The sequence below is a fragment of the Eucyclogobius newberryi genome, unplaced genomic scaffold (genome assembly GCF_026437365.1).
Source record: "Eucyclogobius newberryi isolate DKJ021-1_F unplaced genomic scaffold, fEucNew1.0.hap1 SCAF_10, whole genome shotgun sequence".
Classification (NCBI taxonomy): domain Eukaryota; kingdom Metazoa; phylum Chordata; class Actinopteri; order Gobiiformes; family Gobiidae; genus Eucyclogobius; species Eucyclogobius newberryi.
Genome location: NW_027315724.1, coordinates 35,592,592 through 35,615,490, shown reverse-complemented (window position 1 = coordinate 35,615,490; position 22,899 = coordinate 35,592,592). Strand labels below are relative to the sequence as shown.

Below are 22,899 nucleotides of genomic sequence, written 5' to 3'. Positions count from 1 at the left end.
TATACGTTTATTCCTAAAATGTGTAATGCATCTACTTGACTTGTACTTAATAAATTGTGACATTTAACCTTCATTATCAGTTTGAAATATCCATAAACTGAACAGAACTGCACATAATGTCCTTCTGTCGCTACAGAAACACATGGGGACCCTCCTTCACACCGATTGGCCACGTTCTCCCCGTTTCCCCGCCTTCTCTTCTCCCATTGGACACATTTGACGCCTGTTTTCTATTCCCCGTATTGTAATTGGCTGTGTTTTCACGTGTCTTCCTGTTTCTCTGGCCCTGGCTGTGATTGGTCGGATTCCGCAGCGTGACACACATCTACTTCCTGGTTTTGGCAGCGTTGCAAAACAGCAGCGCACGGAGAGGACGAGCCCGCTGCAAACGACACATTTCACAGCCTTAAACATCAGTAAGTGCTTTTATTTATCACTAAACATTAAATCTACGTTTGTCAATCAATGCAATATGTAAAACGTGATGCATATTTTAGCTCTGCTTGTCCCTAAATCGACTTGGTGGTGATGCACAAGGTTAAACGCTAGCGTGAGGTTAGTTATGTAGCAAAAATATTTTGGGAAAGTGAAAATACCAGAGATAATTATGTTGATTTAGAATATTACATTTGCAGCTCATCCTTGTAAACGTGTTGCACATTGTTACAAACTAAAATGTTCTAAACAGCAAAGCATCTGTTATTATAATTAAATAAACAAGAGGAAAACTAAAGTGTTTCTCCTTCATGTAGCTCCAGATGTTGGAACATACTGGGATTTGACTGGAGAAACTGCCATTAACCTCAGATTATCACAAAATGGGAAAAATCCAGCTGGTTTAGTGACAGTATAAAGTTTGGAAAATAAGAGGACAAGAATCCGGCTGTGATGTCATCAGTGTGCGACGTGCCATTTAAAACACACAGTTTACCCTTAACTGACTCTTTTCTGAAAGTTTAAACCATCGTTGGACTAAATAAGTGTGAAATCAAAGAGTGTCAAATCAAAACTGTGTGGATTTTGGCTCTTGTTTACGGTCTGGTTGCTAGGCAACAGCTGTGGAATTAGCTCTACCTGTGTCATATTTGTGCTCATGTCCAACCAGGAAGTACAAATATAAACTTTACAGAAACGGTCAAACTGGGACAAAGAGGAGCCCTTCACTGACCTCCAGGCAGTCGTGAAATGTAGTTGTAAAAGAGTTTGGTAAAAAGGACGTCAATATATAAAAAGTACCAAAAAAAACCAAGGCAGCGTCTTATAATTAAAATGGCTCTATTAATTATGTTACGTCTCAATGGACTTCACTGAGCCCCGACGTGTTTCCGCCTGCTGGTGTTCATCAGGGCCTCAAATGTGTAAGATATGAAATATAATTGTGTTCATTACCTTTTAGTGAAATGTGTAATCTTATAAACTTTAAGCATAATTAACATTGGATTTTATTGCATTTACTGAGGATTTAATAGCACATTATGACACAAAATCCTCATATTTTAAAGCCACCACACATTTTATCTACAGATATAATACGTACTTAAACACAAATTATGAACAAACTATATATCTATCCTGGAAATAAAACTGTATAAAGACTTAAAATCCTCACAGTTGTAATGAAGGCTGATGTCACTGTAAAAGTGTTTGATGTAACGAGTTGTAATTATACGAGTACCACAGCCCCAAGTGTTGTAGTAGTATTTGTAGTAGTTTCCAGAGCGAGTAGTGGTGTGTACTCCGGGTCATCTTCTCTTTGTGGTCGGGCAGTGCCGCTGTCGGAGGTGATGCTGGTTCTCCGTGGAGCCGGCAGAGTGGGCTCGGCCATGGTCTCCACTCAGGGCGAGCAGCTGCGACTCATGGCCTCTAACTCCTCCCTCTGCACCGGCGTCCGAGCCGCGCAGGAGCTGGTGGACGGCCTGGTCAGCACCGCCATGGAAGGAATGTCCACGGTGAGTGACCAAATGTCCACGGTGAGAGACGAGGAGCCAGCAACGGGAGGTTCACTATTTGGGATGCAGTTTGAAAATTGGGGGAACTTTTTGAGAAAAACATCAGTAAAACATTTGGTAGAAATTTGCGTGAAAATTGACAGTGAAAAATTTAAATTTCAAGAAATTTGTTGTGAAAATGTATGGAACATTTCTGGAGCATTGGGGAAAATTGGAGAATTATTTTAGGAAAACTGTACCAAATATTGGTAAAAAATCGGTGGAAAATTCGCGGGGAAAAATTGTCGAAAAACATTGGGAAATTCTGAAGTAATCAAATGAAAACATGTGTGGAACATTGGGGGAAATAGGATGATAGCTCGAGGAAAATTTGTGAAAATTCTGGAGAAATTGATAGAAAATGTAATTTTCAGTTTTCAGTTTTTCATTTGCTGTTCTCAATTCATCGAAAAGTCCTCCCACTAAACTGTAGCCACGTTGAACGGTGATTTGGTGATTGGCCGCGGTCAGAAAGGCAAAGCGAACTGTAACTGCGGTTTAGAAATGTACAAAATGATGTGTTTTTGAGGCGTTATAAAAGAGCAGAGTAAGGCATTGATTTGAGTTTGTAAAAGTGGTGATTTCTGACTAAAGCGTTTGTGTTTCAGTCCCAGTCCGTTCAGGAGGACGTGTTTCCAGAAATCGACCCGGAGGAAGCGGCCAAATGGGCCATGGACACCGAGTTTTACACCGAGACGTCACAACAGAACGGTCAGATGCCCTCCCGTCCTCCGGGCTCCACACGGCAACCGAATACATGATTTAATATATAACAATAGATCATTTATATCAATCTATAGCATGTGACGCTTGATCTTCTGCTTCTGCTCCTGCAATAATTCAGTTTGAGGCTTCGGTTTGTTGGTCTGGAGTTCAGTTATTCCTTCCTTCTTCTCGCAGGCTTCACTCCACCTCCAGGTCCAGATCCAGGTTCAGATCCAGGCTCGGCTCCTCCCTCCTCGGCTCCTCCCGGCTCGGGCGTTTCGGGCCAGAGCGTCCGCCTCCTCCACACGTTCTCCGCTCTCCGGCTCCTCCAGACCAGGTCGGTCCACAGCACGGTGAGACTGACTCCAGAGGACATCAAGAAGGCCCGCGAGGCAAAGCAGGCCGGCCCCAAACCCGCCCGACAGAAGGTAACGAGCGGCTGAAGGGTTTGTGACTCGTACCGCAGCGTCCAAAGTGCCGGGCGGGCCGAACACGGCGTGATCCTGTGACTTTTTTTTTTTTTTGCAGCTGAGCGAACGAGCCAAAGAGAGAAAAGTGCCCGCGACGAGAATCAGCCGACTGATGAACTTCGGAGGTGAGAACCGTGAGCACAGTGTGAAAAGGAAGAGCCCGCTAGAGTGATGCTAATCGTGAAGGTGTGAGGGCGGGGCCGCTGAATGCACAGGTCCAAACTTGAACTATAAATGAGGTTAAAGGACGTGTTTCTCCTGCAGGTTTGGCCGTGGGTCTGGGCTTCGGAACCATCGCTGAAGTGGCCAAACAGACTCTGGGCGGGAAAAACAAAGGAGGTAAAAAAAACGGCACAAACTGACACCGAACATCAGGGGGCGCTGACAATCGCGGTGAAGGTCGGGGGAGAAGGAGGGAGAGAGCCGTGGTTTGTGCTCACGATGGCGACGAAGGATCGGGGTTCGTACGGCCACTCGAACATGTGGGAAATGAGTGAAATCGACCACGTTGTTTTTGACGTCGGGAAAATTCTGGCGTTTTGGGAAAGGGGCTTGAAAATGCGCAAATTCGAAATGTTCCGATCTTGTGTTTCGAGTTGACGAGCCGCGCTGGTGTCGCCGCGTTCATCGGGAGGAGCCGCGCGGTGGGAGGAGCCTGAACGACCCGCGCACTAGCCACGTAGCGATGAGTTACGCGGTTCCAAAAGGCCCTAAAATACAGGAAATTACTCATAATTTAACAAACTACAGTTGGACTTTATTACATTTACGATCCTGAACGCCAAAAAAAAACGTTGGATCCGACTGAAATCTAAAGGTGCCAGAAAAGTCGACCTCGAAGGTGCTTGAAAAGTGCTTGAATTTGACCTTGAAAATGGCGTTTAAAGAGCCACGTTGGCGAGCGCGTGTCACAGACGTAAAGGGCAGATCCGAGCGGTTGTGTTTGTGTTTCAGACGCTTTGCTGGACTCGCCTCTGCTTTCTGAGGCCAACGCCGAGAGGATCGTCAACACTCTGTGCAAAGTGAGAGGAGCGGCGCTGAAGCTCGGCCAGATGCTCAGTATCCAAGGTAACGACTGCAGGGGGACAACACGCCGCAGAGATACTCATAGATACTTGTGTTTAAATATATTGTACTTGTAGATACTTGTGTGTGTGTATATATATTGTACTTGTAGATACTTTGTGTGTGTGTATATATATTGTACTCCTAGATACTAGTGTATATATATGTTGTACTCATAGATACTAGTGTTTGTATATACATTGTACTTTGTGTTTCAGATAACTCCTTCATAAATCCTCAGCTGCAGAAGATCTTTGAGCGCGTGCGACAGAGCGCGGACTTCATGCCCGTCTGGCAGATGAACGTAAGACACTGAACATCACGGTTTGGACTGGACTCTCTCCTCTTGAAGGGGCGGGGCCTGACCGTCCAGAGGGGCGGGGCCTGACCGTCCAGAAGGTCACGGGCCAAATGAGTTTCTATCTGGACTGTTAGCTGCAGCATTCCCCTGACCACATGTTTATAACAGATAATAAACCTTTAAAATTCGACACAAAATGGTGTTTGTCTGGATGCGTTTCAGAAAGTGCTGGAGGAGGACCTGGGCGCGGCCTGGAGGGACCGGCTGGAGACGCTGGAGGACAAACCGTTTGCTGCGGCGTCCATCGGTCAAGTCCATCACGGCGTGCTCAAAGACGGACGAGAAGTCGCCATGAAAATACAGGTACCCCCCCCGACCACCCGGAGGCCCCCCCCCCCCCCCCCCCAACCCCCAAAATGAGTCACAGAAGCTTCAAGTCTAGACATAGTTTCACTGCAAAGGTTGTGAGCAGAGCAAATTGGGCTCAAAACAACAGCTTCCCAGTGACAGTCCTTTCGAGCCCTGAAATTAACTTAACAAACCCAGAGGAGCTTCATGGATGACACTGTCTGACCAGCAGGGGGCAGGAAACTGTGTTTGTGGAGAGGAAATCACATGAGAACAGAGTTAGAAGAGGCTGAGAACGAGGAGGTTAAAAGCCCAACAGTTTTTCATGCTGTTGTGTTTTGTTAGTGTTGATGTTGTTGTATTGTTGTTGTTATTTATGTTTATGTTGTTGTTTGTGTTGTTGTGTATGTTGTTGTTTGTGTTTATATTGTCGTTTGTGTTCATGTTGTCGTTTGTATTCATGTTGTTGTTTGTGTTCATGTTGTTGTTGTTGTTGTTTACAGTACCCCGGAGTGGCCCAGAGCATCCACAGTGACATAAACAACATGATGTCGGTGCTGAAGATGAGCCTGGTGCTGCCCGACGGTCAGATCACACTTTATCACATTTATAACCAAACAAAGAGTAAATCTAAGAATCAAGCGTGATCATTATGAAAATCTCAAACAGTTTAGTCATTTTTTTTGACATTTAGATTGAATAATGTCCTGCTTCGTCTGGATTAACCAAAGAATAATGATCATTTTAAAGTATTTTTCTTTCAACCTGTAGCTCAAAGATTTAATCTAAATGTGAAGTACGTTTCTAGCCGGTTCTGTCGCCTTTACTTTCATTTGTCAGTCAGAATGCCACGAAGCCGGTCAGGAACAGTTGCATGTTGGAGAATGAAAGAAAATGAGAGGAAACAATGTGAGAACAATGTTAAGAGGTTCAGTGTAACATGTGTCCTTTAACATCAGCCGTAGATTTGATTTCCGCTTGAATTGCGGGTGCTGCTCGGGGTCTTCTCTGACTGAACCCGCTGTGCTGTGTCTCCCTCAGGGCTGTTTGCTGACAGCAGCCTGGAGGTGCTGCAGAAGGAGCTGAGCTGGGAGTGCGACTACAAGAGAGAAGCCGAGTGCGCCAAGAAGTTCAGGTCTGGACTATTATTTTTGTTTTTTCATTTCATTCATTGTTTGGTTGTTTTCATTTTATTTATATTATTATTTGTCGTTTTATTATTCATCTATTTATTTCAAAATAAAACAACAAGAACAGGAACATGACCACAGAGTGCAGGGAAAATACATCCAAAGAAATAAAATGACACAAAGTTCAAAACAAACGCCCCAAAGTTTGTCAAATTTGTCCATTTTCAAATTAAGTCCACTGTCGGGGTCATAAAGTCATAAAGTCCTGACCACGTGACACGAGGGTTTATGTCCTGTTTAGTGGCGCTGCAGAGGAGATCAGGCTGTAGATCACACACTTTAATGTATGGTGGGTTTGAGCAGGTTTATGGTGACGACACATTCTGGCCTCGAGCATCAAAAACATCAGAAAAGAAGAATATACAGTGATCCTTCGCTATATCGCAGTTCACTTTTCACGGTCTCGCTGCTTCGCGGATTTGCATCAGGCATTGTGTTCTGCATTCTGTTTGGCTAAACAGTCTCTCCGCGTCTTCTCTACCTGTGTGTCAATAACGTTATGGATTGATATGTACACGTACGTAAAACCGCTTGCCAAATTGAAGCTTGCGAGGCCGGTGAGAGAGCGGTGAGAGTACAGTACAAACATTTATACAGTACTTTTATTTGTTAAACAAATGCTTGGGCCTGCAAAAAGGTTTTGTTCCTTGCTTTCAACGTTTTATAGAGTATTTCATTGTATAATAACTGTACAAAAATAAAGGTTTCTACTTCGCGGATTTCGACTCCCGCGGGTTCTTTTTGGAACGTGACCCCCGCGATAAACGAGGGATCACTGGATTAAACTTAAACACTTTTACTTAAGCAGATGTTTGTTCCTGAGGTTTGACCCAGACACGCTGAGGGGCGGGTCAAGTGCAGAGGGACAGGAAGTGTTTGTGTGGTAGACCTGCATCGCCGCGGTAACGCTGCGTCTCCCGTCGGTTTCCCTCAGATCTCTGGTGGAGGGCGACCCGTACTTCCGCGTGCCTGAGGTGGTGGACTCGCTCTCCGGCAGCAGAGTCCTGTGTATGGAGCTGGTGCACGGCGTTCCTCTGGACTCATGTGTGGACCTGGACCAGGAAACCAGGAACCAGGTCAGAGGCCAGGGTCTAATTTATTTATTTTACTTATTTCATTTTATTCATTCTAATCATTTTAATCATTCTATGTTTTCGATCTATTATTATTATTATTATTATTAGGCCCGAGCGCCACAAGCTGGCGAGAGGCCTATTAATCTCGTAAGGCCGTGCGAAGCACGGCTGCGAAAGTGCGCACGTAGTGCGCACGAAATTGAGCGCGAAGCGCTCGCCCACTTCCAAACACTCACTAACGCACTCCTTCACTCATGCACGCCCCGTGCATACTAATTAGTAGTAGGAAAATGGAACATTACCGTTGTAAACGGACGAAGCCCGTGCAAAAGTGCGCACTAAACAAGCACTTTACATTGAGATGACGACCGCGAAGCGGTCGTCATCCCCATATAAAGCACTCATTTGCGCTAAGTACCTCACGAATACGTTCCCCATCTCTTGCATGTTCCGTGCATATAAGCATGTAATGCAAAAAATGAACATTATTACTGTATAGAGGGCCAAAAACACAAAGTGGGCGGAGCCCACTCAAAATTAACGAAAGTACCCGTCAGTGACCAGGGACCCACACCATGAGGTAGGAAAGCGCGAGCGCTTTCTGAAAATGTATAGTTTATGATATTTGGAAAATGGGAAACATTGTTTTCGCATCGGAATATTATTCTTTCTTCTTCTTCTTCTTCTTCTTCTTCTTCTTCTTCTTCTTCTCGGGACCAACCCCCCTATTTTTCACCCAGTGAACATTGACGAAAAGTCACAAAAATTTGCACACCTCTAAAAATCGTGCCTCTCTACATTCTGGCTATTTCCCTTTTCTAAAATAAAAAAAATTGGCGCGTCAGCGCCCCCAAATGTACCAAAAATGCATTGAGAGATGGGAAATGACCCAAAAAAAATCTGATCGTAGAATCATGAAATTTGGCGCAGAGGTAGATGGTGACAAGAGAAGTAAAAAATATTATTACGGCAACGCCGTCCGCCCAACCAAATGTCGGCCATATTGCTTCAAAAATGGCTAAACATGACTTCGGAGTTTTTCCAAACGTCGTACTTTTCCGAACTCCTCCCAGGGCGTTGGCCCTAAAAAGCTGAGATTTGGTGAAAATGCTACTGAGGAGTGGGACATCAAAAGTTATCCAAATTACATTGATACCTGTCACGGTCTCTGTGCGGCAAAGCCGCAAACTGTAGCAAGAATTTCAGAAATCTCCCAAATTTAACATTTCTGCCGTTTGCGCAGATAAAGTCCGAATTGCGTCAAATTAGAATCAGTTGTTAAACTCTTTGCCCTAAACCTACTTGAAGTGAAATAAATTAATTTGGAGCCACAGCGCCCCCTACAGATTTTATATGGAGGTTAAATATTTAGTTTTGCGAAATTATATGAAATTTGACACACAACTCAATTTTAGCATCCCCATCAAAAAAGTCAATGAGACCCATGTCATAATTGTTATGGCGTTGCCGTAACGATGACCGAAACCTTCCATGTTATTCCAATGGGGAAATCGCCAGAACATGTTTACACGTTAGACTTTCACAAACTCCTCTTAGGGCGTGAGACATATTAATCTGAAATTTGGTGAGACTCATCTTCAGGACCATCAAAAGTTATCCACATTTTTATTCAAAGAGTCACGGTGTCTGTGCGGCAAAGCCGCACATTTTGCCAAGAATTCAAAATAAAATTGCTTTTTGATGGTAAAACAAAGGGGAGAAGATGTGACAGCGTCACAGATTCAGCAGTAGGCGTAATAAAAGGACAATTGGGGCGCGTTAGCGCCCCCTCCTCTTGCGGCGTGGCGGCGGCGTAGCGAGGGCCGATCATTGCCGCTTGCGGCTATATTTATTATTATTTTTCTTGTTCTTCTGCTTTTTGAGCTCTAATTTGACCCCCTGAACATGCTCAAAAACTCACCAAACTTTGCCCAAAATTCAGAATCGGCGAAAAATTCGATTTTTTTCTGGGCCATTTTTTTTTTCGTTAACAAATGGCGCGACAGCGCCACCGACAAAAGTCAAAATACATTGCGCCTATGGGAGACGCCCCGAGGTCAACTTTGGCGTAAAGCTACGTAATTCGGAACACGCATTCCTCTTGTGAGGACAAAAAAAAAATATTATTGTGGCCACGCCCCCAGACTTACCCTATGGCCGCCATATTCCTTTGAAAATGAAAACACGCTGTGTTAGCCATTTTGTTCACGTCAAACTTTGACGAACTCCTCCTAGGGCGTTTTGCCCACTGACTTCAAAATCGGCGTACGTCCTCTGGACAAGTGGGGCATCTAAAGTTATCCAATTTTTTGAGATACCTTTTACGGTCTGTGTGCGGCGCAGCCGCAAAGTTGGACAACTTATTTTGGGATATTGCAGATCTAAAAAATGTTCCCATTTGATCAAAACAAGTCCGATTAGGACCAAATTTGAATCAGTTGTTCAACTTTCTAGTTTGGACCAGTTTATGATGACAAAATTGAAATGGGCGCGATAGCGCCCCCTACAGAGTGACCTTTGAATTAACATTGAAGGTCAAAAATTAGTTTTACCAAAATTGTCTAAACTTTACCCAAAATTCTATTTTGGCGTCCCGATCAAAAAAGCCAATCAGACAAATGACTTAATTTTTACGGCGTAGTCGTAGCGATGACATAAACCTCCCATGTTATCCCTATGGGAAAACGGCTAAATCTCTCGAATATCCACATTTTTCTGTTTCACACTTTAACGAACTCCTCCTAGTGCGTTTTGCCCACCAACCTCAAAATCGGTGTACATCCTCTAGACAAGTGGGGCATCTAAAGTTATCCAAATTTTAAGGATAGCTTTTACGGTCTCTGTGCGACGGAGCCGCAAACGTTTCCCAGAATTCTGACTATTCGGCCTTCAGAGTGGCCTATAATCAATAGAGTTTTTCCAAATGACATGATATTTTGAACAAAATTCTAATTTGCCATCCTGATCATAAAAGTATAAGAGCCAAAGTCATATTTTGTACGGCGTAACCGTAGCGATGACAGAAACATCCCATGTTATCCTTATGGGAAAATTGTAGAATCGCTCAAATCACCACATTTTTACGCTTCACACTTTAACGAACTCCTCCTAGGGCGATTGTCCGATCAAGTTCATATTTGGAGAATATCATCTGCACAAGCGGGGCATCAAAACTTATCCATATTTTGATTCTAAGTGCTACGGTCTCTGTGTGGCGGACCCGCAAATATATGTCAGAAATGGGAAAACAGCGAAATCTCTGAAATGTTCACATTTACGCTTCACACTTTAACAAACTCCTCCTAGGGCAATAGCTCGATCAAGCTCATATTTGGGGAAAATCATCTACACAAGCGGGGCATCAAAAGTTATCCATATTTTTATTCCAAGTGTCACGGTCTCTGTGTGGCGGACCCGCACATTTGACCGACATTTGTGTTCATTTGCACTGGATTTGCCATGTCCAATGTGTCGCCGTCTGTCAAGTTCTTTTTTAATTCAACACAATAAGGGCGCCATCTTTATCAAGTCGAAAGCGCAGAGTCGGAAGGCCGGCGGCCCGCGAGGGCCGTTGGATGCCGCTTGCGGCTTTAATTCTTCTTTCTTCTTTCTTTATTCTCGGGACCAACCCCCCTATTTTTCACCCAGTGAACATTGACGAAAAGTCACAAAAATGTTCACACCTCTAAAAATCGTGACTCTCTACATTCTGGCTATTTCCCTTTTCTAAAATAAAAAATTGGCGCGTCAGCGCCCCCAAATGTATCAAAAATGCATTGAGAGATGGGAAATGACCCAAAAAAAATCTGATCGTAGAATCATGAAATTTGGCGCAGAGGTAGATGGTGACAAGAGAAGTAAAAAATATTATTACGGCAACGCCGTCCGCCCAACCAAATGTCGGCCATATTGCTTCAAAAATGGCTAAACATGACTTCGGAGTTTTTCCAAACGTTGTACTTTTACGAACTCCTCCCAGGGCGTTGGCCCTAAAAAGCTGAAATTTGGTGAAAATGCTACTGAGGAGTGGGACATCAAAAGTTATTCAAATTACATTGATACCTGTCACGGTCTCTGTGCGGCGAAGCCGCAAACTGTAGCAAGAATTTCAGAAATCTCCCAAATTTAACATTTCTGCCGTTTGCGCAGATAAAGTCCGAATTGCGTCAAATTAGAACCAGTTGTTAAACTCTTTGCCCTAAACCTACTTGAAGTGAAATAAATTAATTTGGAGCCACAGCGCCCCCTACAGATTTTATATGGAGGTTAAATATTTAGTTTTGCGAAATTATATGAAATTTGACACACAACTCAATTTTGGCATCCCCATCAAAAAAGTCAATGAGACCCATGTCATAATTGTTATGGCGTTGCTGTAACGATGACCAAAACCTTCCATGTTATTCCAATGGGGAAATCACCAGAACATGTTTACACTTTAGACTTTCACAAACTCCTCCCAGGGCGTCAGCCCTATTAACCTGAAATTTGGTGAGACTCATCTTCAGGGGTGGACCGTCAGAAGTTATCCACATTTTTATTCTAAGAGTCACGGTGTCTGTGCGGCAAAGCCGCACATTTTGCCAAGAATTCAAAATAAAATTGCTTTTTGATGGTAAAACAAAGGGGAGAAGATGTGACAGCGTCACAGATTCAGCAGTAGGCGTAATAAAAGGACAATTGGGGCGCGTTAGCGCCCCCTCCTCTTGCGGCGTGGCGGCGTCGTGGCGAGGGCCGATCATTGCCGCTTGCGGCTATATTTATTATTACTATTATTATTTGTTTTTATTTTATTATAGTGTTTGGTTGTTTTAATTGAATTCGTTTTATTTATTTAAAAACATGAAACAACAAGAACGGGAACATGACCAAAGAGAGTAGGAAAAAAAGACATGCAAAGAAAATAAAATGACACAAATTCAAAACAAACGCCCCCAAGTTGGTCAAATTTGTCCATTTACAAATGAAGTATTATTATTATTTCCCCCATTTTCTGGTTGTCAATCATAATGTCGGTTCAGGTCCTTGTTCGTGGGATCAGTTTGTGTCCGTTCCAGAGGGAGACAGTCTGCAGCGCTGTATTGACCTCAGTCCTATGTTCCCGAGCGACAGGACGGTCCCATGTCCTATGTTCCCGAGCGACAGGACGGTCCCATGTCCTATGTTCCCGAGCGACAGGACGGTCCCATGTCCTATGTTCCCGAGCGACAGGACGGTCCCATGTCCTATGTTCCCGAGCGACAGGACGGTCCCATGTCCTATGTTCCCGAGCGACAGGACGGTCCCATGTCCTATGTTCCCAAGCGACAGGACGGTCCCATGTCCTATGTTCCCGAGCGACAGGACGGTCCCATGTCCTATGTTCCTGAGCGACAGGACGGTCCCATGTCCTATGTTCCCGAGCGACAGGACCGTCCCATGTCCTATGTTCCCGAGCGACAGGACGGTCCCATGTCCTATGTTCCCGAGCGACAGGACGGTCCCATGTCCTATGTTCCCGAGCGACAGGACGGTCCCATGTCCTATGTTCCCAAGCGACAGGACGGTCCCATGTCCTATGTTCCCGAGCGACAGGACGGTCCCATGTCCTATGTTCCTGAGCGACAGGACGGTCCCATGTCCTATGTTCCCGAGCGACAGGACCGTCCCATGTCCTATGTTCCTGAGCGACAGGACGGTCCCATGTCCTATGTTCCCGAGCGACAGGACGGTCCCATGTCCTATGTTCCCGAGCGACAGGACGGTCCCATGTCCTATGTTCCCGAGCGACAGGACGGTCCCATGTCCTATGTTCCCGAGCGACGGGACGGTCCCATGTCCTATGTTCCCGAGCGACGGGACGGTCCCATGTCCTATGTTCCCGAGCGACGGGACGGTCCCATGTCCTATGTTCCCGAGCGACGGGAACGTCCCATGTCCTATGTTCCCGAGCGACAGGACGGTCCCATGTCCTATGTTCCCGAGCGACAGGACGGTCCCATGTCCTATGTTCCCGAGCGACAGGACGGTCCCATGTCCTATGTTCCCGAGCGACGGGACGGTCCCATGTCCTATGTTCCCGAGCGACGGGACCGTCCCATGTCCTATGTTCCCGAGCGACGGGAACGTCCCATGTCCTATGTTCCCGAGCGACAGGATGGTCCCATGTCCTATGTTCCCGAGCGACAGGACGGTCCCATGTCCTATGTTCCCGAGCGACAGGACGGTCCCATGTCCTATGTTCCCGAGCGACAGGACGGTCCCATGTCCTATGTTCCCGAGCGACGGGAACGTCCCATGTCCTATGTTCCCGAGCGACAGGACGGTCCCATGTCCTATGTTCCCGAGCGACAGGACCGTCCCATGTCCTATGTTCCCGAGCGACAGGACGGTCCCATGTCCTATGTTCCCGAGCGACAGGACGGTCCCATGTCCTATGTTCCCGAGCGACAGGACGGTCCCATGTCCTATGTTCCCGAGCGACAGGACGGTCCCATGTCCTATGTTCCCGAGCGACAGGACCGTCCCATGTCCTATGTTCCTATGTTCCCGAGCGACAGGACCGTCCCATGTCCTATGTTCCCGAGCGACAGGACCGTCCCATGTCCTATGTTCCTATGTTCCCGAGCGACAGGACCGTCCCATGTCCTATGTTCCCGAGCGACAGGACCGTCCCGGGACACGTGTCTTCTGAATGACTAAAATGTCCCTCTTCCTGCTTCAGATCTGTTTTAAGATCCTGCAGCTTTGCCTTCGAGAGCTGTTCGAGTTCCGGTTCATGCAGACGGACCCCAACTGGGCCAACTTCTTCTACAACGCCGACACCAACAACGTAATCGCACCTCTGCACTTTGACCTTTGACCTGAGATGGCGTGTATAACGTTCTGGTCTCGTTCCAGGTTTATCTGCTGGACTTTGGAGCGTGCAGAGGTTACGACGAAGCCTTCACCGACGACTACGTTCAGGTAAAAGTAGAAACCTTCTAGTTGCGTTTTTGTCCCTCGAAGATGCGTTTTTGTCTCGCGAAAATGCGTTGTTCTTGAAGTTACGTTTTTCTCGCTTGAAGTTACGTTTTTCTCGCTTGATGTTGCGTTTTTCTCGCTTGAAGCCCTTGAACAGAGCATCAACTGAAGCGTCTCATTTTGAACAGCTTCAACACTTTCTCGTCTCTCACACTGTGACCTTTGACCTTCAGGTGGTCCACGCCGCGTCGGTCGGAGACAGAGAAACGGTGCTGAAAAAGTCCATCGACCTGAAGTTCCTCACAGGCTTCGAGGCAAAGGTAAAGTCTGTCTGTACTTTAGTGTGAGGAGCGGAGGAGACATTCAGCAAACGCATTGGTTCAGTCTAAGAGCTGCACGGTTTGGGATAAATGTCGACTTAGATTAGGTCAGATTTACATAATAATGTTTAAATAATAGCATTATATTTACAACCTTTTATTTGGTTAAAGTCTGAATGAGACGGTGGTTTCTGTGGTCGTTTGGAGTAGTCTGGTTTGGAGTAGTCTGGTTTGGAACAGTCTGGTTTGGAACAGTCTGGTTTGGAACAGTCTGGTTTGGAACAGTCTGGTTTGGAACAGTCTGGTTTGGAACAGTCTGGTTTGGAGTAGTCTGATTTGGAGTAGTCTGGTTTGGAGTAGTCTGGTTTGGAACAGTCTGGTTTGGAACAGTCTGGTTTGGAACAGTCTGGGTTGGAACAGTCTGGTTTGGAGTAGTCTGGTTTGGAGTAGTCTGGTTTGGAGTAGTCTGGTTTGGAGTAGTCTGGTTTGGAGTAGTCTGATTTGGAGTAGTCTGGTTTGGAACAGTCTGGTTTGGAACAGTCTGGTTTGGAACAGTCTGGTTTGGAGTAGTCTGGTTTGGAACAGTCTGGTTTGGAGTAGTCTGATTTCCTCTCGTTCTCTGCAGGCGATGAAAGACGCTCACGTCGAAGCCGTCATGATTCTGGGCGAAGCGTTTGCCTCGTCGGAGCCGTTTGACTTCGGGGCCCAGGACACGACTCAGCGGATCCAGAGCCTGGTCCCGGTGATGCTGCGGCACCGCCTGACGCCGCCGCCCGAGGAAACGTACTCTCTGCACCGCAAGATGGCCGGCTCCTTCCTCATCTGCTCCAAGCTCAACGCCAAGATCGCCTGTCGAGACATGTTTCTGGAGGTGTACGAGGCCTACAACCGGCGCCGCCTGGAGGGGGAGAGCCGGGCCTGAAGCGGGACCGGGACGGGGGCCTGGACGGGGACGGGGGCCTGGACCGGGGCCTGGCCGGGGGCCTGGACCGGGGCCTGGACGGGGGCCTGGACCGGGGCCTGGCCGGGGACCTGGGCCTGGCCGGGGACGGGGGCCGGGGCCTGGGCCTGGCCGGGGACCTGGGCCTGGCCGGGGACGGGGGCCGGGGCCTGGGCCTGGACGGGGACCTGGACCGGGGACGGGGGCCGGGGCCGGGGCCTGGGCCTGGACGGGGACCTGGACCGGGGACGGGGGCCGGGGCCGGGGCCTGGGCCTGGACGGGGACCTGGACCGGGGACCTGGACCGGGGACCTGGACCTGGACCTGGACCGGGGCCGGGGCCGGGGCCTGGACCGGGGGCCTGGACCGGGGGCCAAGGCCTGGACCGGGGGCCTGGACCGGGGGCCAAGGCCTGGACCGGGGGCCTGGACCGGGGGCCTGGACCCGGGGGCCTGGACCCGGGGGCCTGGACCCGGGGGCCTGGACCGGGGGCCTGGACCGGGGGCCTGGACCCGGGGGCCTGGACCCGGGGGCCTGGACCGGGGGCCTGGACCCGGGGGCCTGGACCCGGGGGCCTGGACCGGGGGCCTGGACCCGGGGGCCTGGACCCGGGGGCCTGGACCGGGGGCCTGGACCCGGGGGCCTGGACCGGGGGCCTGACCCGGGGGCCGGGGCCTGGACCGGGGGCCTGGACCGGGGGCCTGGACCGGGGGCCTGGGCCTGGACCGGGGGCCTGGGCCTGGACCGGGGGCCTGGACCGGGGGCCTGGACCGGGGGCCTGGACCGGGGTTAAACCATGTTACAGAGACATGTTCTTCAAGGTTTACAACGGCTGCAAACCAACACCTGGGGCAGAGGGACAAGAAGGCCCGGGTCTAAACCGGGTCTAAACCGGGTCTAAACCGGGTCTAAACCGGGTCTAAACCGGGTCTAAACCAGGTCTAAACCAGGTTGTACAGACGGCTCCAACAGTAAACCAATATTGGACAACAAAATAACCTCATCTGAGCTTTGACATTTAAAAGACTTTCTGAACTGGGCCTGAACCGGGTCTGAACCGGGCCTGAACCGGGTCTGAACCGGGTCTGAACCGGGTCTGAACCGGGTCTGAACCGGGCCTGTTCATTGACCCTCAGGAGGAGGCGGTGCTGTAAATGGAGGGCATAAGAAGAGTGGATCGTGGGTTGAATACAAAGTGCTTATAATGTGTAGAACATTTTCACTGTTGAATGTGTTTGGGAAGCTCGTGTGACATTAAAACTCACCAGTTTAAACCAGTTCATGTCATTTGTCTGAACTTCACTTTTTCAATCTCCAAATGGTTCAAATACTTCAAATACTTCAAATACTTCAAATACTTCAGGAGAAAAAAAACAGGCCCAAAGTCACTGGGACAGGCTCCAGTCGCCCACGACACCCCGCGACCTCAGACTCTCTCACTCTCACACTCTGACTCTCACACTCTCTCACTCTCTCACTCTCACACTCTCACACTCTCTGACTCTCACACTCTCTCACACTCTGACTCTCTCACACTCTGACTCACACACTCACACTCTCTCACACTCTCTGACTCTCACTCTTTCACACTCTCTCTCACTTTCTCACACACTCTGACTCACACACTCACACTCTCACACTCTGACTCTCTCACACTCTGACTCTCTCCGACTCTCACACTCTCACTCTCTGACTCACACACTCTGACTCTCACACTCTCATACTCTCTGACTCTCACACTCTCACTCTCTCACTCTCACACTCTCTCACACTCTGACTCACACTCTCTCACGCTCTGACTCTCACACTCTCTGACTCTCACACTCTCTGACTCACACTTTCTCACTCTCTCACACTCTCACACTCTGACTCTCTCCGACTCTCACACTCTCACTCTCTGACTCACACACTCTGACTCTCACACTCTCATACTCTCACACTCTCACTCTCACACTCTCTCACACTCTGACTCACACTCTCTCACGCTCTGACTCTCACACACTCTGACTCTCACACTCTCACACTTTCTCACTCTCTCACACTCTCACACTCTGACTCGCTCCGACTCTCTCTCACTCTCACACTCTGACTCTCTCCGACTCTCACACTCACACTCTGACTCTCTACGACTCTCACACTCTGACTCGCTCCGACTCTCTCTCACTCTCACACTCTGACTCTCTCCGACTCTCTCCGACTCTCACACTCTGACTCTCACACTCTCACACTCTCCGACTCTCTCACACTCACACACTCTCGCACACTCTCACACACTCTCACACACTCTGACTCTCACACTCTCACACACTCTGACTCTCACACTCTCACTCTCTCACACTCTCACACTCTGACTCACACTCTCTCTCACTCTCACACTCTCTGACTCACACACTCTCAAACTCTGACACACTCTCTCGCACTCTCGCACTCTCACACTCACTCTCTGACTCACACTCTCTCACACTCTCACTCTCTCACACTCTCTGACTCTCACACTCTCGCACTCTCACACTCTGACTCACACTCTCTCACTCTCTCTCTCTCTCACACACTCTCACACACTCTGACTCTCACACTCACACTCTCTGACTCTCGCACTCTCTCTCACACTCTCACACTCTCTGACTCACACACTCTCAAACTCTGACTCACACTCTCTCTCACACTCTCACACTCTCGCACTCTCACACTCACTCTCTGACTCACACACTCTCAAACTCTCTGACTCACACACTCTGACTCTCACACTCTGACTCTCACACTCTCACACTCTGACTCTCACACTCTCACACTCTGACTCTCACACTCTCACACTCTCACACTCTCGCTCTCTCGCACTCTCGCACTCTCTCACTCTCTCTCACTCACTCACACTCTCACACTCTCTGACTCACACACTCTCAAACTCTCTGACTCACACACTCTCACACACTCTGACTCTCACACTCTCACACTCACACTCTCTGACTCTCACACTCTCTGACTCTCGCACTCTCACACTCTCACACTCTGACTCTCACACTCTCACTCTCTCACTCTCTCACACTCTCACACTCTCACACTCTGACTCGCTCCGACTCTCTCTCACTCTCACACTCTGACTCTCTCCGACTCTCTCCGACTCACACTCACACTCTGACTCTCTACGACTCTCACACTCTCACTCTCTCACACTCTCTGACTCTCACACTCTCACACTCTCTGACTCACACACTCTCACACTCTCCGACTCTCGCACACTCTCACACACTCTCACACACTCTGACTCTCACACTCTCACACACTCTGACTCTCACACTCTCACTCTCTCACACTCTCACACTCTCACACTCTGACTCACACTCTCTCTCACTCTCACACTCTCACACTCTCTGACTCACACACTCTCAAACTCTGACTCACACTCTCTCTCACACTCTCGCACTCTCACACTCACTCTCTGACTCACACTCTCTCACACTCTCACTCTCTCACACTCTCTGACTCTCACACTCTCTGACTCTCACACTCTCTGACTCTCACACTGTCGCACTCTCACACTCTCACACTCTCTCTCTCACACTCTCACACTCTCTGACTCACACACTCTCAAACTCTGACTCACACTCTCTCTCACACTCTCACACTCTCGCACTCTCACACTCTCACACTCACTCTCTGACTCACACACTCTCAAACTCTCTGACTCACACACTCTGACTCTCACACTCTCACACTCTGACTCTCACACTCTCACACTCTGACTCTCACACTCTCACTCTCTCACACTCTCACACTCTGACTCACACTCTCTCTCACTCTCTCTCACACTCTGACTCTCACACTCTCACTCTCTCACACTCTCACACTCTGACTCACACACTCTCAAACTCTCTGACTCACACACTCTCACACACTCTGACTCTCACACTCTCGCTCTCTCGCACTCTCTCTCACTCTCTCTCTCTCACTCACACTCTCACACACTCTGACTCGCACACTCTCACTCTCTCACACTCTCACACTCTCACACTCTCTGACTTTCACTCTCTCACACTCTCATACTCTCACACTCTCACACTCTGACTCACACTCTCTCACTCTCTCTCACTCTCTCTCACACTCTCACACACTCTGACTCTCACACTCTCACACACTCTGACTCTCACACTCTCGCACTCACACTCTCTGACTCTCTGACTCTCGCACTCTCACACTCTCACACTCTCACTCTCTCACACTCTCACACTCTCACACACTCTCTCTCACACTCTCACACACTCTGACTCTCACACTCTCACACACTCTGACTCTCACACTCTCGCACTCACACTCTCTGACTCTCACACTCTCGCACTCACACTCTCTGACTCTCTGACTCACACACTCTGACTCTCACACTCTCATACTCTCACACTCTCACTCTCACACTCTCTCACACTCTGACTCACACTCTCTCACGCTCTGACTCTCACACACTCTGACTCTCACACTCTCACACTTTCTCACTCTCTCACACTCTCACACTCTGACTCGCTCCGACTCTCTCTCACTCTCACACTCTGACTCTCTCCGACTCTCACACTCACACTCTGACTCTCTACGACTCTCACACTCTGACTCGCTCCGACTCTCTCTCACTCTCACACACTGACTCTCTCCGACTCTCTCCGACTCTCACACTCTGACTCTCACACTCTCACACTCTCCGACTCTCTCACACTCACACACTCTCGCACACTCTCACACACTCTCACACACTCTGACTCTCACACTCTCACACACTCTGACTCTCACACTCTCACTCTCTCACACTCTCACACTCTGACTCACACTCTCTCTCACTCTCACACTCTCTGACTCACACACTCTCAAACTCTGACACACTCTCTCGCACTCTCGCACTCTCACACTCACTCTCTGACTCACACTCTCTCACACTCTCACTCTCTCACACTCTCTGACTCTCACACTCTCGCACTCTCACACTCTGACTCACACTCTCTCACTCTCTCTCTCTCTCACACACTCTCACACACTCTGACTCTCACACTCACACTCTCTGACTCTCGCACTCTCTCTCACACTCTCACACTCTCTGACTCACACACTCTCAAACTCTGACTCACACTCTCTCTCACACTCTCACACTCTCGCACTCTCACACTCACTCTCTGACTCACACACTCTCAAACTCTCTGACTCACACACTCTGACTCTCACACTCTGACTCTCACACTCTCACACTCTGACTCTCACACTCTCACACTCTGACTCTCACACTCTCACACTCTCACACTCTCGCTCTCTCGCACTCTCGCACTCTCTCACTCTCTCTCACTCACTCACACTCTCACACTCTCTGACTCACACACTCTCAAACTCTCTGACTCACACACTCTCACACACTCTGACTCTCACACTCTCACACTCACACTCTCTGACTCTCACACTCTCTGACTCTCGCACTCTCACACTCTCACACTCTGACTCTCACACTCTCACTCTCTCACTCTCTCACACTCTCACACTCTCACACTCTGACTCGCTCCGACTCTCTCTCACTCTCACACTCTGACTCTCTCCGACTCTCTCCGACTCACACTCACACTCTGACTCTCTACGACTCTCACACTCTCACTCTCTCACACTCTCTGACTCTCACACTCTCACACTCTCTGACTCACACACTCTCACACTCTCCGACTCTCGCACACTCTCACACACTCTCACACACTCTGACTCTCACACTCTCACACACTCTGACTCTCACACTCTCACTCTCTCACACTCTCACACTCTCACACTCTGACTCACACTCTCTCTCACTCTCACACTCTCACACTCTCTGACTCACACACTCTCAAACTCTGACTCACACTCTCTCTCACACTCTCGCACTCTCACACTCACTCTCTGACTCACACTCTCTCACACTCTCACTCTCTCACACTCTCTGACTCTCACACTCTCTGACTCTCACACTCTCTGACTCTCACACTGTCGCACTCTCACACTCTCACACTCTCTCTCTCACACTCTCACACTCTCTGACTCACACACTCTCAAACTCTGACTCACACTCTCTCTCACACTCTCACACTCTCGCACTCTCACACTCTCACACTCACTCTCTGACTCACACACTCTCAAACTCTCTGACTCACACACTCTGACTCTCACACTCTCACACTCTGACTCTCACACTCTCACACTCTGACTCTCACACTCTCACTCTCTCACACTCTCACACTCTGACTCACACTCTCTCTCACTCTCTCTCACACTCTGACTCTCACACTCTCACTCTCTCACACTCTCACACTCTGACTCACACACTCTCAAACTCTCTGACTCACACACTCTCACACACTCTGACTCTCACACTCTCGCTCTCTCGCACTCTCTCTCACTCTCTCTCTCTCACTCACACTCTCACACACTCTGACTCGCACACTCTCACTCTCTCACACTCTCACACTCTCACACTCTCTGACTTTCACTCTCTCACACTCTCATACTCTCACACTCTCACACTCTGACTCACACTCTCTCACTCTCTCTCACTCTCTCTCACACTCTCACACACTCTGACTCTCACACTCTCACACACTCTGACTCTCACACTCTCGCACTCACACTCTCTGACTCTCTGACTCTCGCACTCTCACACTCTCACACTCTCACTCTCTCACACTCTCACACTCTCACACACTCTCTCTCACACTCTCACACACTCTGACTCTCACACTCTCACACACTCTGACTCTCACACTCTCGCACTCACACTCTCTGACTCTCACACTCTCGCACTCACACTCTCTGACTCTCTGACTCTCACACTCTCACACGCTCACACGCTCACACACTCACACACTCTCACACACTCACACACTCTCACACACTCTCACACACTCACACACTCTCACACTCTCACACACTCACACACTCACACTCTCACACACTCTCACACACTCACACACTCTCACACACTCTCACACTCTCTCACACACTCACACACTCTCACACACTCTCACACTCTCACACTCTCACACACTCACACACTCACACACTCTCACACTCTCACACACTCACACACTCTCACACTCTCACACTCTCACACACTCTCACACTCTCACACACTCACACACTCACACACTCACACACTCACACACTCTCACACTCTCACACACTCACACACTCACACACTCACACACTCACACACTCACACACTCACACACTCTCACACTCTCACACTCTCTCGCACACTCTCACTCTCTCACACTCTCACACTCTCACTCTCTCACTCTCTCACACTCTCACACTCTCGCTCTCTCGCACTCTCTCTCACTCTCTCTCTCTCACTCACACTCTCACACACTCTGACTCGCACACTCTCACTCTCTCACACTCTCACACTCTCACACTCTCTGACTTTCACTCTCTCACACTCTCACACTCTCACACTCTGACTCACACTCTCTCACTCTCTCTCACACTCTCACACACTCTGACTCTCGCACTCTCACACTCTCACACTCTCACTCTCTCACACTCTCACACTCTCACTCACTC

At 48.7% G+C, this 22,899-nt stretch overlaps 1 protein-coding gene across 2 annotated transcripts; it reads left to right on the top strand.

Moving 5' to 3' along the window:
- The first annotated feature begins 298 nt into the window (after positions 1 to 298).
- Positions 299 to 15,351, top strand: coq8b (coenzyme Q8B). 2 transcript variants are annotated; one of them, XM_072455981.1, is made up of 16 exons: positions 299 to 416; positions 1,768 to 1,949; positions 2,597 to 2,699; positions 2,889 to 3,121; positions 3,222 to 3,288; positions 3,428 to 3,502; positions 4,118 to 4,231; positions 4,447 to 4,532; positions 4,752 to 4,892; positions 5,381 to 5,462; positions 5,919 to 6,012; positions 7,002 to 7,143; positions 13,847 to 13,954; positions 14,023 to 14,088; positions 14,319 to 14,405; positions 15,031 to 15,351. In XM_072455981.1, coding segments are annotated over exons 1-16 (1,878 nt in total). In that variant the 5' UTR covers positions 299 to 415; the 3' UTR covers positions 15,328 to 15,351. The 2 variants fall into 2 exon arrangements, with proteins under 2 accessions (XP_072312082.1, XP_072312091.1); XM_072455990.1 differs by having other exon boundaries at positions 344 to 420.
- The last annotated feature ends 7,548 nt before the right edge of the window (positions 15,352 to 22,899 follow it).